Genomic DNA, 26,150 nt, shown 5'->3' on the forward strand with positions numbered 1-26,150 from the left:
CAGCATCTAGACCATTTCTTTGACTGGTTTGTTACTGTGTTGTGAATTCTGAGATACAAGAAGCAACTCAGGTGAATTAAAATACTACAACAATCACCACAGCAGAATTGAAACTAACGCCAATTTTAGGCATGACTCTTGTACACTAAGTACCCAGCTTTCAGTGTGTGCAGACCATAAAAAAACATTGGGATCGGTGGAAAGAATTACTAATTAGGGTACAAGGACAAAAGAATATAAACCAGAAATCATAGAGGCATACAGCAAAATATGGCCCTTGGACCCAACTCATTCTTGCCAACCAAGATGCCCCATCAAAGCAAGTCCCATTTCCCATGGCTGGCCCATATTCCTTTAAACTTTCACAACCATGAACATGTCCAAAGATGTACACAAAATGCAGGAGTAACTCAGCGGGACAGGCATCATCTTGGAGAGAAGGAATAGGTGATGTTTCGGGTCGAGACCCTTCTTCAGGCTGAAGACAAATTATTATACACATCGTTTATATAGATGACAAGTAGCAATGGGCCAATTACCAATCCCTGAGATACACCAGTCACAAGCCTCCCATCCATAAACAAATTACAACCGCCATCCGCTGCTTCCACGATTATGCCAGTTTTGTATCTAGTTAGGTAGCTCTTCCCGGGATCCCATGCAATCTAACCTACCAGAGCAGCTTGCCATGTGGAATCTTATCACATGCCTTGATGAAGTCCATAAAGACTTATGGACGTGGCCTTATCCTCGGTCATGTCCAAATATTTGTCCTATGATGAATAAGGCAGATATAAGGACATTGGCAGATGAGTTGAACAGTTACTTTGGATCCATCTTCACTAAGGAGGACACAACCAATCTCCCTGATGTATTAGTGGCCAGAGGATCTGGGGTGACAAAGAAACTGAAGGAAATCCACATTAGGCAGGAAATGGTGTTGGGTAAACTGATGGGACTGAAGGCTGATAAATCCCCAGGGCCTGATGGTCTGCATCCCAGGGTACTTAAGGAAGTGGCTCTAGAAATTGTGGATGCATTGGCAATCATTTTCCAATGTTCTATAGATTCAGGATCAGTTCCTGTGGATTGGAGGGTAGCTAATGTTATTCCACTTTTTAAGAAAGGCAGGAGAGAGAAAGCAGGGAATTATAGACCAGTTAGCCCGACATCGGTGGTGGGGAAGTTGCTGGAGTCAATCATAAAAGTTGAAATTGCGGCACATTTGGATAGCAGTAACAGGATTGGTCCGAGACAGCATGGATAACGAAAGGGAAATCATGCTTGATTAATCTTCTGGAATTTTATGAGGATGGAAAACTTGGAAAATGGACAAGGGAGAGCCAGTGACAGAGTTCAGAGTCTTTCCTTTGAACATCACAGAGGACACTATCAAGGTGTCCCATTTTAGGCCAACATAAACATTACAATTCGTCAGTATAAAAATTCTCATCCTATCACTGTACCTGGACTTTCAGAAAGCATTTGATAAGGTTCCACAGAAGAGATTAGTGGGCAAAATTAGGGCACATGTTATTGGGGGTAGAGTGCTGACATGAATAGAGAAATTGTTGGCAGACAGGAAACAAAGAGTAGGGATTAATGGGTCCCTTTCAGAATGGCAGGCCGTGACTAGTGGGGTACCGCAAGGCTCGGTGCTGGGACTGCAGCTATTTAAATTTCAATGATTTAGATGAAGGGATTCAAAGTAACATTAGCAAATTTGCAGATGACACAAAGCTGGGTGGCAGTGTGAACTGTGAGGAGGATGCTATGAGAATGCAGGGTGACTTGGACAGGTTGGGTGAGTGGGTAGATGCATGGCAGATACAGTTTAATTAGGATAAATGTGAGGTTATCCATGTTGGAAAAGGGATCTGGGACCCTTGTTCATCAGTCGATGAAAGTTAGCATGCAGGTGCAGGCAGTAAAGAAAGCAAATGGCATGTTGGCCTTCATAATAAGAGGGGTTGAGTATAGGAGCAAAGTGGTCCTTCTGCAGTTGTATAGGACCCCAGTGAGACCACACCTGGAGTATTGTGTGCAGTTTTGGTCTCCTAATTTGTGGAAGGAATTCTTGCTATCGAATGAGTGCAGTGTAGGTTTACAAGGTTAATTCCCGGGATGGCGGGACTGTCATATGCTGAGTGAATGGAGCTGCTGTGCTTGTATACTCTGGAGTTTAGAAGGATGAAAGGAGATCTTATTGAAACATACAGGATTATTAAGAGTTTGGACACTTTAGAGGCAGGAAACATGTTCAGAACCAGGGGCCACAGTTTAAGAATAAGGGGTAAGCTATTTAAAATGGAGATGAGGAACCACTTTTTCACACAGAGAGTTGTGAGTCTGTGGAATTCTCTGCCTCATAGGCCGGTTCTCTGGATTCTTTCAGGAGAGTGCTAGATGGGGCTCTAAAATATAGCGGAATCAGGGGGTATGGGGGAAGGCAAGAACGGGGTACTGATTGGGGATGATCAGCCATGATCACATTGAATGGCAGTGCTGGCTTCAAAGGGCCGAATGGCCTACTCCTGCACCTATTGTCTATTGTCTATTCTCATCAACCTTCTTGATTAGGGAAGAGTAAGTCATAAGGCTCAAGGCCATATCAGCATTCAATACAACCATGGCTGGTTCCATACTTCCCCAGGAGGCCACCAGATGCTTCTAAGCATCCACATATCTGTCAAGCTCAGTCTTTCTCAGAAAACTGTTGATGTCACAGATAAAGTTTGCAACCTTTTGATGAAAGAACATTCTCATCATAGTCCTGAATTGGCAGTCCCATTTACCCTGAGGTTACATCCCAAATCTTGAAGATATGAACTCAGGAATTATCCTCTCAGCATTTGTGCTCTTCCTCACTCTCAGATTCTTGCATGACTCTTATCTCCAGGAAGTAAAGGGAAATCTCTGCTCACGTGATAACATAGTCAACCCAAAGGTCTACCTGCTAAATTAATGCTGTCCTGACTCCAATGAAAATATTTCCCTCTGCAGACCAAAACTGCAATGCGAGGTCCCACCATAATCCTGCAAGACTTTCTTATTTTTGTACTCCAATCTGCTTTGGTATTTGCATTGGTTTGTTATTGTCATATGTACTGAGATGCAGTGAACAGCTTTGACCAAGTAGATTGTGCCTACATGAAATATATCAAGTAGTATATAAATGAAATTAAAGAGTACAGAATATAGAGTTACAGCTCCCAGGAATGTGTTCAGATAAAGGAAAAGTGCAAGGGCTGCAACAAGGTAGATCGGAAGATTGGGAATTTGTCTGTAGGACATGGAAAGTCTGTTCAAGAATCTGAAATCGCTGGGGAAAAGGTTGTTCTTCAATCAGGTGGTACATGCTTTCAAGCTTTAGTATTTTTTATAGATGGAAGAGAGGAAAGAGAATGACAAGTGTGCATGGAATTTGATTATGCTGGCTGCATTCTCATGGCAGCATTATATGCAGCCAATGGGGGAAGAGGCTGGTTTGTGTAATGGACTCGGGTTTGTTCACAACACTGCAATTTCATGTGGTCTTGGACAGAGCAGCTGCCATACCAAGCGGTGATGCGTTGGGATAGGAAGCTACTAGAGCCCAAAAACCCATACCTACAGGGTCAAGAACAGCTGCTTCCCATAAACTGTAAGAGTCCTGAAAATGCTGCACAACCATAACCACAACCTCACCTCAACACCAATGCACTTTGCACTACTATTGTGTCCTTATGTACTTCAGTTTTTGCACTATCATGGTCTAGTTTACTTGGAATAACCGATGAGTAATTGCAAATCTACTGTCCTTGTTATTGCATCGAATATGCCCATAAGGTACAAAATGTAAAAATTCTATTGTTCTGCTTCATATTCAGTGCATTTGACAAATACTCTTGACTGGTTGATCTTCATTCTCTTACTTTCTTTTAATTAATTATTTTCAATTGCATTTGACTTCCCGATTGGTTGCTCCACCTGTATATTTACATTTTGCAACACATCAACCAAATGTTGCCAATAGATGATCTGTATTGCACCGCATTTACCAGTTTCTTGTAGTTAATAAACTGTTCCATTTTTTAAAATCTTTTTCCTACCGAAGCATATTTCCTCACATTTTCCCCACATTATATTCCTCTGTGCATATTTACTTAACATCTGGCTAATTATACCACTATTTTTCTAAGTGCCCTATTATCACATGCTCAATGATGGATTCCAGCATTTTGTTGCAAGCAGATGTCATCCTAACTTTAATCGTGGTGTTACATTTACTACCTTCCAATCTGCTGGGACTGCTCCGAATAAAAGCAAATGTGGAAAACCATCACTAATCCAACCACTTTCCTTGTCACCTTCCTTTGTAGCATTTTGGGATTGGTTTTGTTCCTTCAATTTCACCAGGACTTTCCCTTTAGTAATATTAATTGTTTTAATTTCTTCAGTTGTTGGTCATTTGGTTCCTCCCATTTCTATTATGCTCAGTGTGTTTTTGCACTGGTGAAGCATTAAAAGATATTTGATGCCTTAATCATTTTTATTTTCTTCCCCTGTCATCGCCTCTATGGGATGCTCTCTTTCTAGTATTAGAATTGTAAATGTTCTTGCAATTTCTTGCTAAGTTATTCCAACAACTCTTTGAATTTTTTGGTTACTTAATGCTGCTTCCGAGAGTACATTCAATCCTCAAGCTGTTTTTGGCAACTCCATAAGTCTCTTCTGCTAATCTATTACCATCCGTAATTTCTTTCGTCAGTGTTGCCCATAGCCACTGATTTTTTATTTCTCAATGGAGTTTCTGTGAGATGAGAATTTTGAAATATTTATTTAATTGCTTGTCCTTCTTTATCAAATCATGGGATATGGGGAAAAAGCAGGAACGGGGTACTGATTTTGGATGATCACCCATGATCATATTGAATGGTGGGTGCTGGCTCGAAGGGCCGAATGGCCTACTCCTGCATCCATTTTCTATGTAACTGGCAAATCTTTCAGACTAACTTCCTGAGCTACTTTCGCCCATACACCTACCATTCTTATGTAAATGGCCTTACTTAAGTTCAAGACTCTAGTTTCTTACTGTCACCTATCGTGAACTGCAAAAACTATCTATCACAATATGATGACTCATCTCATTACACAAAGTAGGGTAAAGTAGTTTGTTCCCTCATCATGTTGTTCTGGAAAACTGTACCAAGTGCAATCCACAAACACATTTGACTTTTGGCAATATGACTGCTTCAGTCTAATTAACGATTAAAGCCTCTCCAATATTATTGTATTGCCCAGTAATGTATCTATTTAGTTTCAAATTCTTTGTGCATTCAGATACTAAGGATGTATTTGCATAGTTAGTTGTTTAGTATCACAGATTCAAAACATGTGGAACCACCGGAATTGTCAAGCGACAGAATGTTGGGCCTGAGAGTTGAAGTATAATTATGAAGAAAATGAAAGAATCCATTGGAGGCATTGTAATTTGTAAATTACCCTTGTGTGCCCGATTATGCTAGTGTACAGGGTGATCACTGGTCGGTGCGGACTCGGTGGGCTGAGGGGCCTGTTTCCACGCTGTATCTCTAAAGTCTAAATTATTTAAAATTATGAAAAGATTTTGTAAGGTTAACAATAAATGGTTGCTATGCACCATTCCATGTTCCCCGGAGATGCTGCTTGACCTGTTGAGTTACTCCAGCACTTTGTGCCCTGTTGTTTTGAATAGTTTGGTGAATCAGGAACAAAAATGTATAAAGGTGTGTCCAACACAAAGGGCAATGGAATTTATTGCAAGTGAGAGAAAATATCCAATGTAAATAGATGAAAAGATTTAGATAAATATTGTAAATAGATGCAGAGTAAAACTATTATTTGTGTGTGATGAGAGGAAAAAAAGCTTCATTTATTGATTTATTGATAGCAGTAGTACAAAGGGCCGAGGACCTCCTTCTGCTTGTAACTGCCATAATCCGTACTAGCTACACAGCCCATCCAAATGGGCTTTGGCATCTATACATAATTTGCCTCCAAACAATTAATTTTATACATAGGCACAATAAATGGGTTGCTTCAATGTAGGCACATTTAGATTCAAATGAGAAAGGATACTCTTCTTTTTGCATGTCTCTTCATATCCAGCCTGGATATGGATGCAAAAGGAATCTGTTTTCAACAGGTAAATTGTGGTCAACTTTTGAAGGTAATGATGAGTCGAGCTTGCATGTCAATTTGCAGATGGGTGTGGGGGAAGGGGGGTGGAGGGGTGATTCGATATTGTTCTCCAGGGACAGATTAGGAGGCATATTTAAGAATATAAAAATACATAGTATCCAAACATTCAACGGTGTAAAAATCAATCAGCTACAATGCATACATATGCCCCCTAGATTATGCAATCACACACATTATTGAACCGCATTTAGAAAAACTATTAACATTTGAGATTGTACTGTGATGTTTCGACCTTAAACAACAAAATCCAAAGGTAATTACAAAGACATTTGAATATCACAGCGCGTTTAAATCTCTTCAAAGAGAAAATTGCATCACAATAGTTCATTCCATTTTAGACTGATGCATCATAATTCAGTGAAATCCCAGTCAGAATAAATGGAATAATTTAAAGCTTACTATCACTGAAGTCTGACTGCTCCTAAGAGCCTTGATGATTAGAGTCAGTTACTGCAAGGGATACCATCAAGTTTAATCTTTTTAAAATGCATTCTTACAGAAAGCATGACAGGTCTTTTTTCTTTGAAGAGGATAGGGAATAAAAGAAGAAAGGTAGTTCAATTGAATTTCTTTCCAGCTATCAGAGTTTGAAACTGGAAAGAGGAGCTATTTTACAGGCAATTTGAAAGAATTTAATAAGATTTTACAAGATTTAAGTAGAAAAACAACTACTATTGACCATCATATGACTGCTACTAAATCTATATCAATTCTCTTCGCATTCAGAACTCTTAATACACAACACAAAATCAATGGGACTTACAAACATTCCATCTTCTGGTTTACATATATTCTATCTTCTGTTGTATATATTAATTCTAACCTTCGGATAAAATCACTGACCTTCTGATAAAAATGGCCCGTGGATAAAGCAAAAAAGTGCTTGTTGACATAAAATCAGCAGATTCTCCTAATAACATATTTGGATTTCCAAAAGGCACTTGATAGGTTGTCACATGAAAGGTTAGTCCACAAGATGCAAGCTAATGGTCCTGGGAGTGATATATTAGCATGGACTGAGGATTGGCTAACTTACATAAAACTGAGTTGGGATAAATGTGTCAAGCTGGCAGGCTGTAAGTTGCGGGGTGCCACAGGGATCAGTTCTGCGGCCTCAATTATTTACAATCTACATTAATGACCTAGATAAAAGGACCTAGAGTATTGTAGCCAAATTTGCTGATGATATAAAGATAGACAGGAAATAAAGGGCAAGGAGAATATGAAGGGCTGGAAACTTGCTCACAACTACAAAGTGCTGTGCTGTTGAAAATCACCAAGTTGAGCAATTTGACACACATTTCTGGGTATCTGAGCCGCAGTCAGGAAATATTTCTCCTCATCTCCTGGTAGAATTTTTTCTTGCTATTATTGCTTCTGCAAAATAAAATATCATCAGTGATCTAACATGCAAAATTATCCTGCAATGCAATTTTGAATATCAATGGTCCGAAAAATGAGCAGCCAGGTTTTTGAGGAACCCCATTTCTCCTGAAATTGTGGTATGTAGAGATCCAAGATTAAAAGTAAAAGATTCTCTGTATGCATTGAATCCATGGCTGCTTGTGACCTTGTGTGCAACGTGACTACTTTATCCATAGAAATCAGGGTTAAAGTCAATGTAAATATTCTAGCTTCAGAATTGTTTCTGCAAGTCATTACCTAAGCAGAGAAGGTTTTGCCGCTTTTCTTTCCCCTCACAAGGGTGTTAAAGTGGGCATGGTCATTATGCTGTATTGTATACTTTCCCAAAATGCAGGCAATCATTACTACTTTCATGTACTGACAAGGATTTTTCCAACAACCTCCTACCTAGAGATGCCAGAGTGGCTCTGTGTCTTGCTTTCACAAAGAATATGTTGTCCATCAATTTGTCTAGATCCAACCAATCCTCTAGGACCACTCGCGCACCTCCTCCATCAATTCAAGTCCACACATTTAGAAATATTCTCTGTAACTTGTGATATATCTTGCTTGTAAATACATGCTCATGAAAGCAATAATTAGTTTCATATTAACTGGAATACTGAGCTGCATTCTGAAAGCATGAGCTTCAGTGCAGTGTTACACAGGGAAACCCAACAATACTGAGAAACTTGTGGGCCTGTCCCACTTAGGCGATTTTTTCAGCGGACTGCTGGCAACTGTCAAGTTGCCGGCAGTCGCCTGAAAAACCGGCAACTGGAACGGTGACTGTCAGAGTGGAACACACACACAAGCAAATCGCTTCCTTCGTTCTCCATTATGCAGGCGGGGGACACGGCAAGCGGGGGGAGCGCTGTATAAAAAATTCACACGGTGCACAGCCAATGTGAAACAGACACACACCGCGATGAACAGGAAGGTTGGCGCTGTAAAAAGACGGCTAAAGAGGGCTAAGTCCTTTAAAAGAGCGGGGGAGGGTGCGGGAGAGGGGGGGGGAGGGGCAGGGGGGAGAGGGGGTGGGGAGAGGGGGGAGAAGGAATGGAAACAACTTTTAAGAAGCCAGAGATACACGGCTGTGAAGCTCGGCGGACATTTAACATTACCGGTCGGTTATCCTTGGTTCTGAAAACTATTGCTTACCTTTTTTTCCCCCGATGAGGCAATGAAATTCACCGGTCAGCACCGGCTACAACCTACGAGAACCTCTGAGAACCTTCGACCTCCTGGCAACCCATTAGGACCTCCTGGCGACCCTCCTACGCTCGAGAATTCTCGCTACTCTCCATGGCGGCTTCATTCTAGTCGCTACTAATTTTTCACCAGGTTGAAAAATTCACGATGACCATAATAAGGCCACGACTAGTTCCCAGAATGCAGGAACTCCTCACGACCATGAAGACGACTCCCCAGCAACCACCCGCAAACATATGGTGACCATGTGGTGACTGCATAGTCTCCTGCAGTCGCCTAAGTGGGACAGGCCCATTATAATTGAAATCCTTGCACTTTGTGTCTTCTAGTGACAGTAATAAAATGACACACAATGCTATTTTAAATGACCTTAGAATGATTTGTTTGTCAAAGTGATTGTGAAGTTTAAACTAATGGGAAAAAAAATAATGGCAGATGAAGAATAATGTCAGGAAGTAAGAAATTATTTTCTTTGGTGGGAAACAGAAGATTGGATAAGTGATACAGAATTCTGCTTTGAGGTGGATTTTAGTTATCCAGGTACAGCAACCATAGAAAAGTAGCATTCAAATACTTCAAGAAGTTAGGAAGGCAAATTGATGTTGGACTTGATCACAAGATGTACTGAGATACAATTGAATGGAAATCTTGCAACAACTGTACATGCTGTTGATGAAATCACATCTATATCGTTTTACTTTGAAGAAGTTCGTCCTCAAGCTATATCTATTACATACAGTTTAAGATTCCTTAGTTAAGGAGGGACACACTGGAATTGGATACATTTGGAGAAGCTTCAATAGGCTAATTCCTGAGAAGGATGGTTTGTCATTGGAAAGGTTGTGCAGGGTGAGCTCACATTCATTGAGTTTAGAAGAATAAAAGGTGATTTTGGAAAGTAAGAAATAGTAGTGGGGTTAGACCATTGAGCACTTCAAATGCTCTCTGCCATTTATCATGATCATAGCTAAGTTCCTCCAGCACTTTGTATTTTGTTCAATATTTCAGCATCTGCCTATTACTTGACACAATTTCTCATATTATGTTCAATTTTGGCAGACTTGAAGTCTCTATTGAACAATTGAACAAAACACTATAAAAAGGTAAATAAAAAAATTATCCTGTTCCATACATGCAAATCCGCTGAATGGTCTGCACAACTGTCTAGACACAGTTGACAAAAAGCCTAAACTGTAATGTGTGGTTAGCATTGTGCATTCACTGACTGCACAATCTAGCCCATACAACTGCAAATATACTTTGGATGACAATTATTGTAGCATTTGTCAGTGATGGAAGCTAATTCAGAAATGAACACACAAATGGCATTTTCACTGCAACAAGCATGTTGCCTAACCCAGAAAATAACAAAAGACTTATTTATGAAGTCTGATTAAAATCCCATTATTTCGGCAACAATAGTGTGAGACTACAAATGTTGGAGAATTGACAGTTCCATAACTGTATGTTCATATTCAGACTGATGCCCAAAGTGAACTTTTAGGATTTCAGCAAAGTAAAATGCAATGGCAACTAGTTTCATAATTCGCTAATGATATGTGTTAAAAAAAATGTCAGTGACAATATCAGAGCCATTACTAGATCAAGATAATGGGGATGGACATTATGATCTGAAATTGTTAACCTCAATTGTTGATGATGGCAGGCTACAGAGGTGTTAACAAGATACAAGGTGCTGCTCCTTAAGATTCATCAATAGCATATCTCGACTGGATGAAAAAAATGCCCATCTATTTTAAACAAATGATTTCATAACAGAATGCTGAAAATTACAAGCACTGCGCATAATGATGGGTTATCTTGCATGCAGGTAATAGCGGCATTTTCATGCAGCTGGGAAACTTTGTCACAACATAAATCATAGAAATCACAAGGTGAACACGCAAACATCATATTTGCAAGCATATATAAAGGTTGAAGTAAGTAAAAAGAAAGACAAATTAGGAAGTAATAGTTACATTTGATTTGCAGTTTAGTCAGACAAAGGGTGGAGAAGATAGATCTTTCACAAGAAAGCTATAATATAAGTAAATCAGAAAGTGCTGCAGTAACTCAGTGGGTCATGCAGTACTTCTGGAGGATTTGACTATGTGACGTTAAGGTTTGGGACTTCTGGACATGGGTCCTGGTCCAAAACATCACCTATCCATGTCCTCCATAGATACTGCCTGATCTGTTAAGTCACTCCACCACTTTATGTTTTACTCAAGATTCCAGCATCTGCAGTTCCTTGCGACTCCAGGCTACTACTTAAATTGGTGTAATAAATCTTGCTTTTCGTTCAGAGGCATAGAAGGGGTGAGGAATAATAAAACAGAAAGTGTACTTGGTGTCTCGGTAAACTAAATGAAGCCTTGAAGCAGCACTAGCTGCAGGGGATGGGGTAAAAAAACAAAACATTATGAATCACTGGAACAGAGAGGGAAATACGTCAAGTAATCGCCTTGCAGCTTGAAATGTTTACTATTCTAACGGTGATATAGAAGCAGAAAATGGGATTGTGCCTGAACCAAAAGTGCAAGAGTTGCTAAAAAAGTATGGACACAAAATGTTATAGTTGCAGAGATTTGGTCTTGAAACTGGGACAGTGGAGGACACTGGATTTGTCTTTAATAAATTATAATGCCAACACAGCGGAAAATGTGGAAGAGTAAAAAGGTGCAGGATTGAAATTTAAAGGAATATGAGGAGTTTAAAGAGAGTGCAAGAAAAAAACACGAACATAAATTTCATAAAGATGTTATATTTGGATGGAAACAAAAAGAGGGCAGTTTAGGAAAGAGTAAAGCCTATTTGGGACTAAATTGGTAACCCATGTACAGAAGCAGAGGATGCAAGTTAGAATTAATATTTTTTGCTGGTCTTCACAAAATGGGATGCAATACTGATGATGTAGGTAAGATGTATTAGTGTGAAATATTGGATGGGATAAAAGTATTACAAGTGGAAGTGTTATGGGATTTATCATCCTTTAAAATAGATAAGTCCATGTCAGATGAAATATATGCACGTTTCTACAAGAGAGGAAATTGTGGAGGCTCAAACTACAATTTTTCAATCTTCACTGATTATAGGAGGACTGGAAAACGACCATGGTATTGATGTTTAAAAAGGGCATAAGAGATAAATCAAGTAACTATGGGTCCATTAGTAATGAGGGAATTCTTGGAATGCATTCTAAAGGACAGCATAAACCTTCATTGAGAAAGGCAGAGATTAGTCAAGGGCAATCAGCATGACCTACTAGATACAAGGAACTCCAAATGCTGGATTACAAAAAAAAGACACAAAATGCTGGAATAACTTGGTGGGTCAGGTGGGTGATGTTTCGGGGCGGGACCCTTCTTCAGACATGATCTTCATGACTGACTAACCTGTTAGATTTCAGTTGAGAAGGTGAAAAGGTTTTTGCTGAGGGCAGTGACTCTAATGATGTCTCTATGAATTTTAGCGAGGCATCTGACCAGGTTGCTCACATCAGGGTGGTCAAAAAGTAAAGGTCCAGGGAATCAGACAGGGAGTGGAAAATAGGTCGATTTTATGATAGGAAGCAAAGGGGGAGCAAAGATGTTGTCACTGGAAGTTTGTTGGGTTCCAAGGGGCTCAGGACATAGTCTAGTTTAATTTAATTTAATTTAGCGATATAGTGTGGAAACAGGTCCTTTGGCCCACCAAATCTATGCCAACCAGTGATCTCCACACACTTACACTATCCTACACACACTAGGGATAATTTACAATTATACCAAGCCAATTAACCTACAAACTGATATGTCATTGGAGTGTGGGATGAATCCCAGTAAAAACCGCATGACAATAAACTAAACTGAACTGCATCAAACCCAGGTCTTTGGCACTGTAAGGCAGCAACTCTACCGCTGCGCCACTGTGCCACCCTTAAAATCCCTTGCTTTCTATAATATATTAATGCTTTAGGTGCACGAACAATAAGTATATGGGTGATAATTAAAAAAATTGTGACAGGAAAGCTTCGAATTGCAGGAAGATAAAGATCATGCGTCAGATGGGCAAAAAAATATATTACTTCCACCAATCATGTCCCAGTCTTTATTGTTTTCTGCACCCCTCACTCCACCCACCCACCCCCATCCATCGATTTTACCCCGCCTCACCTGGATCCATCTATCACATGCCAGTTCTTGCCCCATCCCTTCATGTCTTTATACTGGCTATTCCACCCTCTGCTCTTTAAGACTAAAGGAAGAGTCTAAACCTGAAATTTCATCTGTCCATTTCCCACCGCAGATGCTGTCTGACCCACTAGGTTCCCCAGCTGTTTGTTTTTGGCTGTGAAAATCATTGCCTGCAAAGGCCGTTAAGGTTGAAAGTCTCATCACACTTAAACAGTGCTTACATACGTGCTTAATGAACTGTAAGACTACAGACCTAGTACTGGAATGCGGAATTAGGTTGAATGTCCACCTTCTCATTTCTTATTTTTAATTTCCGTATACTATAGGGGAATGCCTTTAGGCATTTCTCCTCTCCGCTTATTTTTCTTTATCCTTTTTTCTCAAGCATATCCTTAAATGTCCTCCTGAATCTCCCACCAGCCACTGACACTCAGAGTAATGTGCAGCAACCAAGCCACTGTGGTTTTGACAAAGGCTCTTCAAACAGAAATGTTAACTCTATTTCTCTTTCCACAGATGCTGTCTGATCTGCTGATTGCTTCCAGTTTTTTTGTATTTGTATTTCAGATTTCTAATATCTGCAATTTCTGATTTTCATTAACCAACTGATATATCTTTGGGTAGGCACAAAAAGCTGGAGTAACTCAGCGTGTTAGACAGCATCTCTGGTGAAAAGAAATAGGTGACATTTCAGGTCGAGACCCTTCTTCAGACCTATTCCTTTCTCCAGAGATGATGTCTGACCCCCTGAGTTACTCCAGCTTTCTGTGACTATCTTCGGTGTAAACCAGTATCTGCTGTTCCTTCTTACATAATATATCTTTGGTATGTGGGAAAAACAGAAGCTCCCAAAGAACATCGTTGCAGGCATGGGGAGAACATGCCAACTCCATAAAGATAGTACCTGAAAACAAAATCAAACCTGGATGACTGGCGCTGCAAGAAAGCTGCACTACCTGCAGAATCAGTCCTTTCATTTCTTTATGATTGAGAAGATATTATAGAATGATAGACATACATGATAGAAACAGGCTCTTCCACCCGATTTGTTCATGCTGATCAAGATGTCCCATCCAAGCTGGTCCAATGTGCAAACCACACTTGACTTTACTTTCTGTTCAGGTACATACTGTAGGTGTTACAGATCTAGTGAATGTAGAAGTACTCAGAAGGAAACTGCATCCAATTAGGATTTACTTCAATTCCTCTGTATGCCTCTAGATTAGAATCTAAGTGAATTTGAGCGTGAACAGGTCTCTTCATTTGACTGGGACACCTGCAAGTGAATATTCAAAGTACATATGCTTAATCAATGTGACCTTTTCTAATCAATAATGTTATAAGTTTATCAATGTATGGATATTGACATGAAATGATGAAATGATGACTAAAATGCAGCCAAAAGATGCAGTTTAATTAACAAATCTTTCCAAAAAGTGGCTTTTGAATAAATCACTTACAGCCAAAGACCAGGGCCTGGTCAGCACTCTGGGGAGATCAGGAGTGACGGCGGGAGAACAGGGAAAAAAGGTGGCCAAGAGAATGTGACATCTGTCACCAAACAATTCACTTACCTTTCATCTTGATCTGTTGCACTGAATGAAGTCAGCAAACACATTGCCTACATGGAAGTAACTTGCACAGAACAGAAAGGGTTCAGGAGATTGGGAAAGGGGAATTAATCAGGGTCCTTCCTGGTAAGTTTAAGTCACAGGATACAGATCCCAGCTCTGGCGACCTTGTTGAAGATTGGAAATGGAGTAGGATCAGGTTCAGCTGTGTTGCTTGGACCAAAGATATGCAGATGGAGGGGATGTCCTGTATCCCCCACCAAAGATAATTATGGCCACGAGCATAAAGATGCAAACTTATCATTAATGTATGTCATCAATGTAGCACTCCTACTACTGCTGTCAGATTTAAATTGCAGCTCATCGTCATCCTTGATCCACCAGCCAGCCAATACAAAATGTCAGGGCTTGCACAATGTTTGTGCAAGTTTCCTCATGTCAGCTGCCATTTATGGTAACACACATATTGGGAGAAGATAAAGGCAAGGAAGCCAAATACAATTTTGAACTGTGTCTTATAACAATTGTTAGAACAGTTCAAAACAAAATTTAACAGATGAAAAAAAACTCATAACTTTACTGTATGTTGGATGTATTTTATGCTGACGTGGTAATAAACTGAAGCTCAGAAGCTTCATGAAAGGGGAATAAAATGTTTTACAGCTGAAATGGTTACCTTTTGATATTCAACAGTGCCCAAGGAATTCCAGTAGGTGTGTTAAAAGCAGGTAGAAGTTTCGCACCTAGATCCACAGCTTTAGTCCTGAATATCTGCAGAGAAAAAACATTGAGGCATTACTACACCTGTGCAAGAAAGAAGTCTAAAATCTTTGAGAAACAGGCAACATCTGTGAAGGGAATGGACAGATGATGTTTTGGATTGGGACACTTCTTCATATTGAAGACTTGATCAGTCTGAAGAAGGGTCTCGCCCCGAAACGTCACCCATTCCTTCTCAACAGAGATGCTGCCTGTCCCGCTGAGTTACTCTAGCATATTTTGTCTATCTTCAGTTTAAACCAGCTTCTGCAGTTCCTTCCTCCCCAAACAGAATAGTCAGCTATTCATTCCCTCCACAGATGCTACCTGACTCGTTAAATTCCCCAAGCCTTTTGTGTTTTGCTCAAGATTCCAGATTCAGCAGTTCCTTGTGTCACCTATAAACATAATTTACTTTGAAAGATAAAACAAGATAACTATTAGAAGTAACAAATATAGCTTTGGTTACACTAAAGTGCCACAAATCCCAGCAGAGAAACAGGAATACTTTACTGCTAAACAGATGGGACTAAGAATAAAACAAAACAAGGGCACGCTGTTCTTGAGGTTCTCAGAACACTATATCATCACCCCTCTAAACAAACATAAGCTGGAGGTGTTCCAAGTAATTTCTTAAATCTCAAAATGGTCAGTGATGGCAGAGGTCATCTTAGAACAGAATCACCTTGTTCTGAACCATCCTACCCACACAGGAAATGCAAACTTTTAAAAGGGTACAGGAATAGAGAGATCTTTGAAGGTAGCAGGATAGCAGGATAGCAGAAACAGGTTTGTTTAAAAAGGATACAAGATCCTTGGATTTAACAAAAGAGACAGAGAGTGCAAAACAAGGATGTTATGCTAAAGGCTAAATGCTTTCAGAAAGAATGTCAATGCAATATGGAGTGTGCAAAGAGATTTACTTGATTGATACCAGGAATATGAACTGCAGTTAAGTGGCCACATTAGCGAAACCAGACGTGATTCGAGATGAATTTAATAGAGGTGATCAAAATCAATAAAGGCTTTAATGATAGGTATCATAACAGTTGTAAACCATGGAACAAATATTTAAAAAAAACAGAAGGTCACCAAACAGAGACATTTTACATTCCTTGGCCATGAAACTCATGCCGGGTCAACAAGTAATCAGGAAAAAAAATGCTCACTTTTTTTTGCTAAGACTTGGGATTTAATTACTAATTGTTTGTGAGAACTCAGTTGTAGTGCAGTGTTATACTTTTGGTCTCATAGAGCATAGAAGAGTACAGCATAGGGCCCTTCGACCCACAATGCCGAAAATGATGTCATGCCTGCACATAATCCATATCATTGCAATCCCTTCATATCCATATGCCTATTCAAAAGACTTAAATGTCACTATTGTATTTGGCTACGGCAGCATGCTCCAGGCTCTCACACGTGTAAATATCTTGCCATGTACATCTCTTTTAAACACTGCCCCTCTCACCTTAATACTGTGCCCTCTAGTATTTGATTTTTCCATTCTGAAAAATAAAAAGGTTTTGGCTATCTACCATCTCTATGCCTCTCATAATTTTAAATACTTCAGTCAGATCGCCCTGCAACCTCCAGCGTTCCAGTGAAAACAATCCAAGTCTCTCCTTGCAGCTAATATCCCATAATCCAGCATCCCCCCCTCTCTCCCTCTTCCCCCTCTCTGCTTCCAACACCCGTGGCCCATGCAGTTGATACGAGTTTTGAAATTTTCATTGACGGAGCGTGAGAAATTTGTGATCAGCGTAAGAATTAGGCGAAATGCGTGATTCTCACGCTCAATGCATGCGAGTTGGCAGCCCTGTCTCTCTACCCCCCTCTCTCCCCCCTCTCTCCCTCCCCCCCCCCTCTCTCTCTGTTCCACTCACTCTCATTCTCTATATTTCTATGCTTCAGTAAATGGCAATAAAACTCGGACTCGATTTTGAATCATTCATGCATGGTGGAGGAATAATGTAGTCATAGAGTGATACAGTGTGAAAACAGGCCCTTCGGCGCAACTTGCCCACACCCACTAACATGTCCCAACTACACTACCTGCTTTTGATCCATATCCCTCCAAACCTGTCCTATCCATGTAGCAGTCTAACTGTTTCTTAAATGTTGGGATGGTCCCTGCCTCAACTACCTCCTCTGGCAGCTTGTTCCATACACCAACACCCTTTGTGTGGAAAAAGTTGCCCCTTAAAAAGTTACCTCTTAAAAATACTTCATATAAAAAATTGAAATCATACTTCTACAATGCACTAAAACATGATTTGAATACATCAAATTTCAAAAAGTCCCTACCCTGCGAGGGGGGACACCCCCCTTCCGCACCCTCTCCCCACTCGGTTGCTCCACTCCCTCACCGGGTACCCCCAAGGCCAGTGATCAGTGATCGCTCAGTCTCCCCACTTTCAAAAACGCTCCGCGGCCCCTGGTTCAGACGGAGAAAAATGCCAGATGTGAGCGGGGAACTGAGGCCAGTTGTCCGTGATGTCTGGATCCTAATACTCAGCGCTTCATGTTTCGGAGTTGGCTAATGTTATTGATTTGTAATTTGCCTGATTTGTAATTAGTTGACAAAACCTTAATTTATTATCCAGGGGGATGGGATAAGTGCAATATTAAAATGACATGCAAGGTGTCAGGTTGTCTGTCACAACATACAGCCCCGATACCCCATTATTTCCTTCAGTTAAATATTGGGAAGGTAGTACTATTGTCATTTGCCACTCAACTATTATGTTTGTTTACCTCACCGACTATTTCTAACCCCCCCACCCCCCAATTCCTTTGATAGGTTGAATAGAAATGTCCCCAATCTTGTTGTTTTATTAATTGAACATGTGGATGAACATCCTTACGAAGTGTAATCAGATGGAAACTGATTCAGATGTGATATTTAAGAGCTTGTTCAAAGAAGGGGCATATTTTAAAGGAGTGACAGAGATACTTGCATGGGAATGTGTGAGGAGATTATTATTTGTCTTTAGTTTTAGCTTGAACCAGGACATCTGAAGATTGAAAGTTTAATATAGTAATTGTGCTGATACTGACCCCAACCACATAATGAATATCATCCATTCCGGAGGTTTTACTTTCATGATGCCATTTAAACTTCACTTGGATTTCAATCACTTCAATGTAAACGTAATTGGGAATGGAGAGCATTGGAACAAACATTTGCCCTCGGTACATATTAACTGTAATATAATAATGTATGCATGTTGGTAGGTGCAATCAAAACAAAGATCTTTTTATCATTGTTGTGTTATGAATACCACAGAAAAGATTATGTACTCTCAAGATCACATTTAATAGAATAATATAGCTTAAATATACAGTTATTGGACTTTGCATCTCGGAAAAGTCCCAGCTGAGAGGAAGACAGCAAAATACTGCAAATATTGGGGGTGAAACTGCCTTCAGGACAGTTTGTCATCAGAACCAGCTGCACCAAAGATCCTAAAGCTATAGGATCTTTGAGCTGCATTGCTCGGCCCTGCACCTTGCTGTTGGCTGGCGGAGGAGGGGAAGCGGTGACTAGGGGACCCCAACGGCCTCCCTCTTTGGCGGTGGCCGGGGACGGATTGTCATTTCGCAACCTAAAAAGCTGCCAAGGTTGCCCGGCTGGCAACAGGGAAAAAAAGTTAAGTGAGAACCCTGGATTGATTTGTTGCATTTATTGTTTTACAAATACTCCTCAGCTGGGGGTGGGAGATTGGAACCTTCACGTGGTCAGCCCTGTTTCGATGAATGCAATCAGCCTGGCGTGCACAATCAAGTAAGATCAAACAGAACAAGTGGTCCTACAACTTTAGGCTGTGCACGCCATACGCAAAAAGAAGACCTCAGAGCTGCAAGTTCCATGGCTAAAGTAGCTTATGTAACATCAACCTGTGATTTAAATGTAATATGTAATGTTTTTCTAAACTCCTGGGTCTATAATCTTTGCTTTGGTGTGTAGTTTCAGTGGGACAAAATATCCTTACATCCCTAAAAGTCTACTTTGACTCATTTTCAGATTCAAACTGAGCTGTAAGATAGAGAGAGATTTCCATTGCTAAGAGGAATGCTACAGATGACCGAGCTTAAAACAACAGCAGTATTACAGCAGAATCATTGTTGCGGAACCACAAATAGTTGTTGCCAAATAATTAAAGAGTTGCAACGACCTTGAAGATTTTCAATTTGCCACCCTTGAGACCTAGGATGAAACCATGACCAACAAATTGGTGCTTGGGAGGAGTCGATGGATGAACAACTCCTTCCACTGACACAAAGTGTCCGTCTCCCTCCCCAAGCAATCTGGTAGTTTCGCATTACCTCTTCCCCGGGCACTTTAACATTATGCGCTCTGAAATACTCAACCACAGACCTGGCCCTGTTCTCTTCCACAGAAAGCTCCAGTTCCCATCTTGGAGAAAGGAAATATGGGCTGCACGGATCATCACTGAGCTTGTTTAGGAGAACAGAATTGCTGGTTAATCCGGTAGCCTTCAATGTTAATTCCAGTTAATTTTCTGCACTATTTTTCCAGTTACTGATGTAAGATTGCTGGAGAAATGTTGAGTATTGCAAAAAAAATTACAAGCAGGTTTTGATTTCATGTGCAACAAACATATGTTATTGAAACAAGCTTTGTGATTAAAGTGACCAATTTTACAAAGAAGAAAAAAATAAAACAGGCAACTCCGAGTGATATAAACCAGCCCCAGAATCCACGAGCAGATTTTTTTTCTCAAGAACATCAACATCTCTACCTATATTCCTGGATAGCAACACTGGGGAACCAATGTGGGTATCTGTCACAAACACACAGACTGCCACAATTGTCTGGAGTTTGCATTCTTTGCAAAAGTTGTTCCCTGCTGCAAATAAAAGGAAGGATATCTCATTGTTCCAACGTTTCTTCTCTCGTCACATTTTTTTTTGATAACAGGTGTAAAATATGAATTTACTTTAAGTTTGGAGGAAAGATCTGCAAAATACTGAGGGGAGGAACTGCATGATATTACAGGAAACCAAAGGTGACAGTATCCATTGAGACAGGGAAGAAGGAAAATAACGAGAAGTCAGGAACACAATTGTGATCAGAATTGAGGTGCTAAGCAACACCTATGGTGTAGGACACGGGTTCTCAACCTTTTTTGTCCTGTTAACCCCGGCAACTTTAATAGCACTTAACAATGTTTTTTCACTTATTTATGAACAACAAATGATGAACAGATACTGGTAGACCGGAACCAAACACAGTCAGGCAATGAGAAAAATTATGTACAAATCCAGAAACAACAAATTTACCCCCTGGGTCGGTGAAATTCACCCCAGGTTGGGAACCCTTGGTGTAGGAGGTTGTAAGTGGCCTGTGCTGCACATGTGCATGACAGAGAAGACACCGTTGGAAGATCTGGAAGAAAACTGAAGTATAAACAGTAAATACTGGGAACACTCAATAGATCATGCGGCATTTGTGGTGAAACAAATTTGTGTGAGAGAAACAAGCCTATGATCAGTAAATTAAAATGAAATTAGCAATGCAAATGCTGGAAATATGAATCGTTAACTCTGTTTTATACACAAATGCTGCCTAATCTGCTTAGTGTTTCACAGCATTTTCTGCCTTTATTTCAGTGTTTTAGTTTGATGACTTTCAAGCATCTGCAATATGTTGCTTTTGGACCACTATTTTCTTCAGAAGAAATGTTTTCTTCAGAAGGAAAATGGGAAATATAAATGCCAGAGCGATGCAATGCAAGAGGGAACAGTAGTTGTGTGAAAGAATGCAAAATCCAGACAATTGTGGCAGTCTGAGTGTTTGTGACAGATACCCACTCTAGTTCGCCAGATTCAGCAGCAAACCAACAAGAGAAGGGGTGCTTGCTGGACCACTGCAATCCAGTATTGTTCTGGCTGGAAGTACGCCTCCCTTGTGAGAAAACAATTTGCATCAGCTACATCTGATTCAATTAGTATATTGCATTCACTGGTCTGATGGGACTGTGTTTATATTGGAAAGGTCAAGTGACAATTCGCCAATGTGCTAAGTAATTTTGTTTTGATCGACAATCAGAAAAGTCAAAGATGTCAACTCAGTTCCTTCTGAAATCTCATGCTATTTGCACAATCTTGTATTCAGTAATATTTTTTCTACGTTTACTGCAGGAATGGCTAAGAGTTAATATTTTCAGTATTTTGAAGTGTTTCCTATAAAATTAGCAAATGAAAAAATGTGACTCCAGTCCTATATCTAAATTAATTCATTCAAACCAGCAACTGATTTCCTTGTTTCTTAAAATAAACTAGCATCTTTACATCAACTGGGAGTAATATAACAGTATACGTACAATTAAGGGTAATATGGACAACTGGACTCTTAAAGCTGTGCAATATTCTATGATACATTCATCATGTCATTGCAAGTGTTATTAAGCACAGGAGCCTGAGGTACTACTGCAATTCAACAGATCCCAATCTTCAGGAATACCAGGAGAACTGACATACTCATTTAAGCCCAATAATAATCAACCATGCACTTGCACATTCTAATGGTGTGATTGTTTTAGCATAGGATTTCTCTCTGGAAATATAATTATTTTTTATCCCTGGTGCAATGCGGCACAGGCCTGTCTGAGAAGAATTACCAAACACTTGATATCCAATTAGGAGGTTGAAAGCAATATTATAAATCTTTTAAATGCCCTGATCTGAGTGCAAAGGCATTCTTTCAATTTCCAAAATGTATTTACATTATGCAATTGTAGAGAACAAATTATGAACTCGTAAAATGGCGGTGTAATGCCTGCTTGCGTTTACAGCTCCATAGGTTTCTGAAATGACAGGTAACATAGGTCCAGTGTGTGCAAATAGTACATCATAACAAGTCCAAAGAATATCCAAATTCAGTGCAGCATTGAAAATGTCCTTTGTATTTTCAAGTTAGGGCTCTATCATCCTGGAAGATCTTCCACAAGCTGGAATTTAGAAGACCAAGTTCACCTGATGTAACTGATTAGCTTTTAGAAAGTTCATAAATCAGTCTCTGGGAAAAGATGGAGTTCTGCTCATAGCTCCAGATTGAAACAACAAGACCCTCTCCCCCAGACATTTCCACCACCATTTCTTCCCGACGGTCACAAGGATAATCTTTAATTACACCAACAATTTGCTTGTTAGGTTCATAGAAGTGAGCCACATTCACTATCCAGCAGCAGGATTCGTGTCATTTCCCTGTCTGGCAATAAATACTCACATCAGAGTTTTTAAGCTCTTGACAATGACATATACTACAAGGTTTGCCAGCAAGAGCACAAGTACCTTGACCTCAATTTACAGTTAAAACAATCAAAATAACAATTACATTGGTTTTGACATGTATCGTAATAAGTCAGCATGGAGGTTTCCAAAGAATGAAATCAATGTCCCTCTGAAACCAAAACCAATACTATGATCTAATGCCTCATAGGATTAGTGAAAGAGGCTGCCTGCGCAAGCCAAATGATAGTTTGTTTTAAATACATTTCTTTTCAAGTCAATATTGAGAAAATAACAATGATGGAAAGTGGAATGTTTTCACACAGTTCTGGCACATTAATGATGTTTACGGCTAAATTAGCCAACGCAGTTATCAGGTTGCAGAGAATTGTGGACAGAGCCCAGACCATCACACAAACCAACCTCCTATCCATTGACCCTATTTAAACCTCACGCTGCCTTGGCAAGGTCAGCATCACAATGGGATGAGTCTTTTCATGAATACGTGACAATAAACGAAACTGAACTGAGTCCCACCTTGGCCACTCCCTCCTCCCCACAGAAGTATGAAAACACACACCCTCAGATTCAAAAACATTTTTTCCCCAGCTGTTATCAGGCAACTGAACCATCCCACCACAACAAGTGAGCAGTCCTAAATTACCATCTACCTCATTGAAGATCCTCACACTATCTTTGATCAGACTTTACTGGCTATATCTTGTACTAATCGTTATTCACTTAACATGTATCTGTACACTGTGACCGGCTCAATTGTAATCATGTATTGTCTTTCTGTTGACTGGTTAGCATGCAACAAAAGCTTTTTGCTGTACCTCGGTACACGTGACAATAAACTAAACTAAGTTGTATTTTCTCTTTTGTTTCATGCATTGTCGTCATCTGTGGTTCATAAAATTGTAGATGGCTCATAAAACATGGAAAATAGGTGCAGGAGGAGGCCATTTGGCCCTTCGAGAGTGAACCACCATTCATTGTGTTCATGGCTGATCATCCACAATCAGTAATCCATGCCTGCCTTCTCCCCATATCCCTTGATTCCGTTAGCCCCTAGAGCGCTATCTAACTCTCTTTTGAATTCATCCAGTGAATTGGCCTCCACTGCCTTCTGAGGCAGAGAATTCCACAAATTCACAACTTTCTGGGTGACATTTTTTTTTCTCACCTCATTTTTTAATGGCCTCCCCTTTATTCTTAGACTATGGCCTCTGATTCTGGACTCCCCCAACATTGGGAACATTTTTCCTGCACCTAGCTCGTCTAGTCCTTGTATAATTTTATGAATCTATAAGATCCCCTCTCATCCTAAATTCCAGTGACTACAAGCCCAGTCTTTTCAATCTTTCCTCATATGACAGTCCCGCCATCCCGGGGATTAACCTCGTGAACTTACGCTGCACTGCCTCAATAGCAAGGATGTCCTTCCTCCAATTAGGAAACCAAAACTGCACATAATACTCCAGATGTGGTCTCACCAGGGCCTTGTACAACTGCAGAAGGACCACTTTACTCCTATACTCAAATCCTCTCGTTATGAAGGCCAACATGCCATTAGCTTTATTCACAGCCTGCTGTACGTGCATGTCTACTTTCAGTGACTGGTGTACAAGGACACCCAGGTCTCGTTACATTTTCCTTTTTCCAGCATTTGCCCAGTCACTCAACCTGTCTAAGTCACCCTGCAACCTCCTAGCATCTTCTTCGCAGTTCACACTGGAAACCCAGCTTTGTGTCATCTGCAAATGTGCGAGTGTTACTTTTAATTCCATCATCGAAATCATTAATATACATTGTAAATAGTTGCGACCCCAGCACCAAGCCTTGCGGCACTCCATTCGCCACTGCCTGCCAGTCTGACAGGGACTTGTTTATTCCTACTCTTTGTTTCCTGTCGGCCAACATATTCTCTATCCATGTCAATTCAGGATGGGGAGGAATCTGCCTACAGACAGGAAGTGACACAGCTGGTGTCCTGGTGCCATCACAATAACCTGGAGCTCAATGCTCTTAAGAAACGGTGGAATTGATTAAACATTTTAGGAGAGCTCCCTCTCCGCTCCACCTACTCACCATCAACAACACTACAGTCACATATGTGGAGTCATTTAAATTCCTTGGAACCATCACCTCCAGGGACCTTAAATGGGAGACCACCATCGACTACATAGTCAAAAAGGCCCAAAAGAGGATGTACTTCCTGCAGCAGTTGAGGAAGCACAATCTGCCACAGCCAATGATGGTCCAATTCTATACGCCCATCATAGAGTCTGTCCTCACCTTCTCCATCATGGTCTGGTTTGGCTCAGCCACCAAGCATGACATCGTTCGATCAGCCGAGAAGGTTGTTGGTTGCAACCTTCCCCCGATCAACGAACTGTACAGTGTAAGGGCCAGGAAGCGAGCGGGTAAGATCATCTCTGATCCACCCTGGCCACAAACTCTTTGAATCACTTCCCTCTGGAAGGCGACTGCGGATTGTCAAAGCCGCCACAGCGAGACATAAAAAACAGCTTTTTTTTCCACAAGCAGTAGCTCTACTCAACAGCCAAAAGTCTGTAGCCTCCTTTTGCTCTGCTATTTTATTTCACTCTTTACATGTATAAATTATAACGTTTAAATTTTAATTGTCTACTGTATATCATGTTGTTACTTGCGAGCAAAGCACCAAGGCAAATTCCTTGTATGTATGCGTACTTGGCTAATAACATTTATTCAATTCAATTCAATTCAATATCAATACCGTATCCCCAATACCATGTGCTCTAATTTTGCCCACTAATCTCCTGTGTGGGACCTTATCACATTTATACACACACTAATGTCATGCGCCATTAATATATTGTAGTTTGACCACAGAGGTTCTGATGACCTTGGTTCTGGAGACTAGGTATTGTATGTTGAACAATAGGAGTGTAAGAACCCTAGATTGAGCAGTTTCTCATTAAACTCAAACACTTATCCAAAGAAATAACAAATATTCATAAAACACTTTTCACAACACCGGTTACAGTTGTACAAGATGCTGGTGAGGCCTCATTTAGAGTATCATGTTCAGTTCTGGTCATCCTGCTATAGAAAGGGTGGCATTAAGCAGAAAGGGTGTCATTAACAAGCCAACCCTGCTTTTTTAAATAGATTTGATGGTGGGGATGCACCCCATCCTCCCTGACAGACTCTCCCCCTCAATCTCCCTGGTCCACTTCCTCTGCCTTTTCTTTGTCGCGCCTGACTGGGGAGGTGAGGAAGGAGATGAGCAGATTCCGCACAAGCAAAGCCACGGGTCCCAATAGTGTCGGCCCTAGTGTACATAAGGCATGTGCCAGTAAGTTGTGTGGAGTACTCCAGCATATCTTCAACCTGAAAGTGAGCCTGGAGATGGTTCCTGTGATGTGGAAGACATCCTGTCTGGTTCCTGTACCAAAGAGGATGCGCCCCAGCTCCTCCAATGTCTACAGACCGGTGGCGCTGATTTCACGCATCATGTAGTCCCTGGAGAGGCTGGTGCTCACTCACCTGCGACCCCCGGTTA

At 40.6% G+C, this 26,150-nt stretch overlaps 1 protein-coding gene across 1 annotated transcript in view; it reads right to left on the reverse strand.

The window, feature by feature from the left end:
- man1a1 (mannosidase alpha class 1A member 1) overlaps nt 1–26,150 on the reverse strand; it is a 432,971-nt gene that overhangs the window by 103,638 nt on the left and 303,183 nt on the right. Inside the window, exon 5 of the mRNA XM_033021184.1 lies at nt 15,261–15,355. Within this exon, the coding sequence (XP_032877075.1) occupies nt 15,261–15,355 (95 nt within the window). The remainder of the gene's footprint in view (nt 1–15,260; nt 15,356–26,150) is intronic.

The sequence above is a fragment of the Amblyraja radiata genome, chromosome 5 (genome assembly GCF_010909765.2).
Source record: "Amblyraja radiata isolate CabotCenter1 chromosome 5, sAmbRad1.1.pri, whole genome shotgun sequence".
NCBI lineage: Eukaryota > Metazoa > Chordata > Chondrichthyes > Rajiformes > Rajidae > Amblyraja > Amblyraja radiata.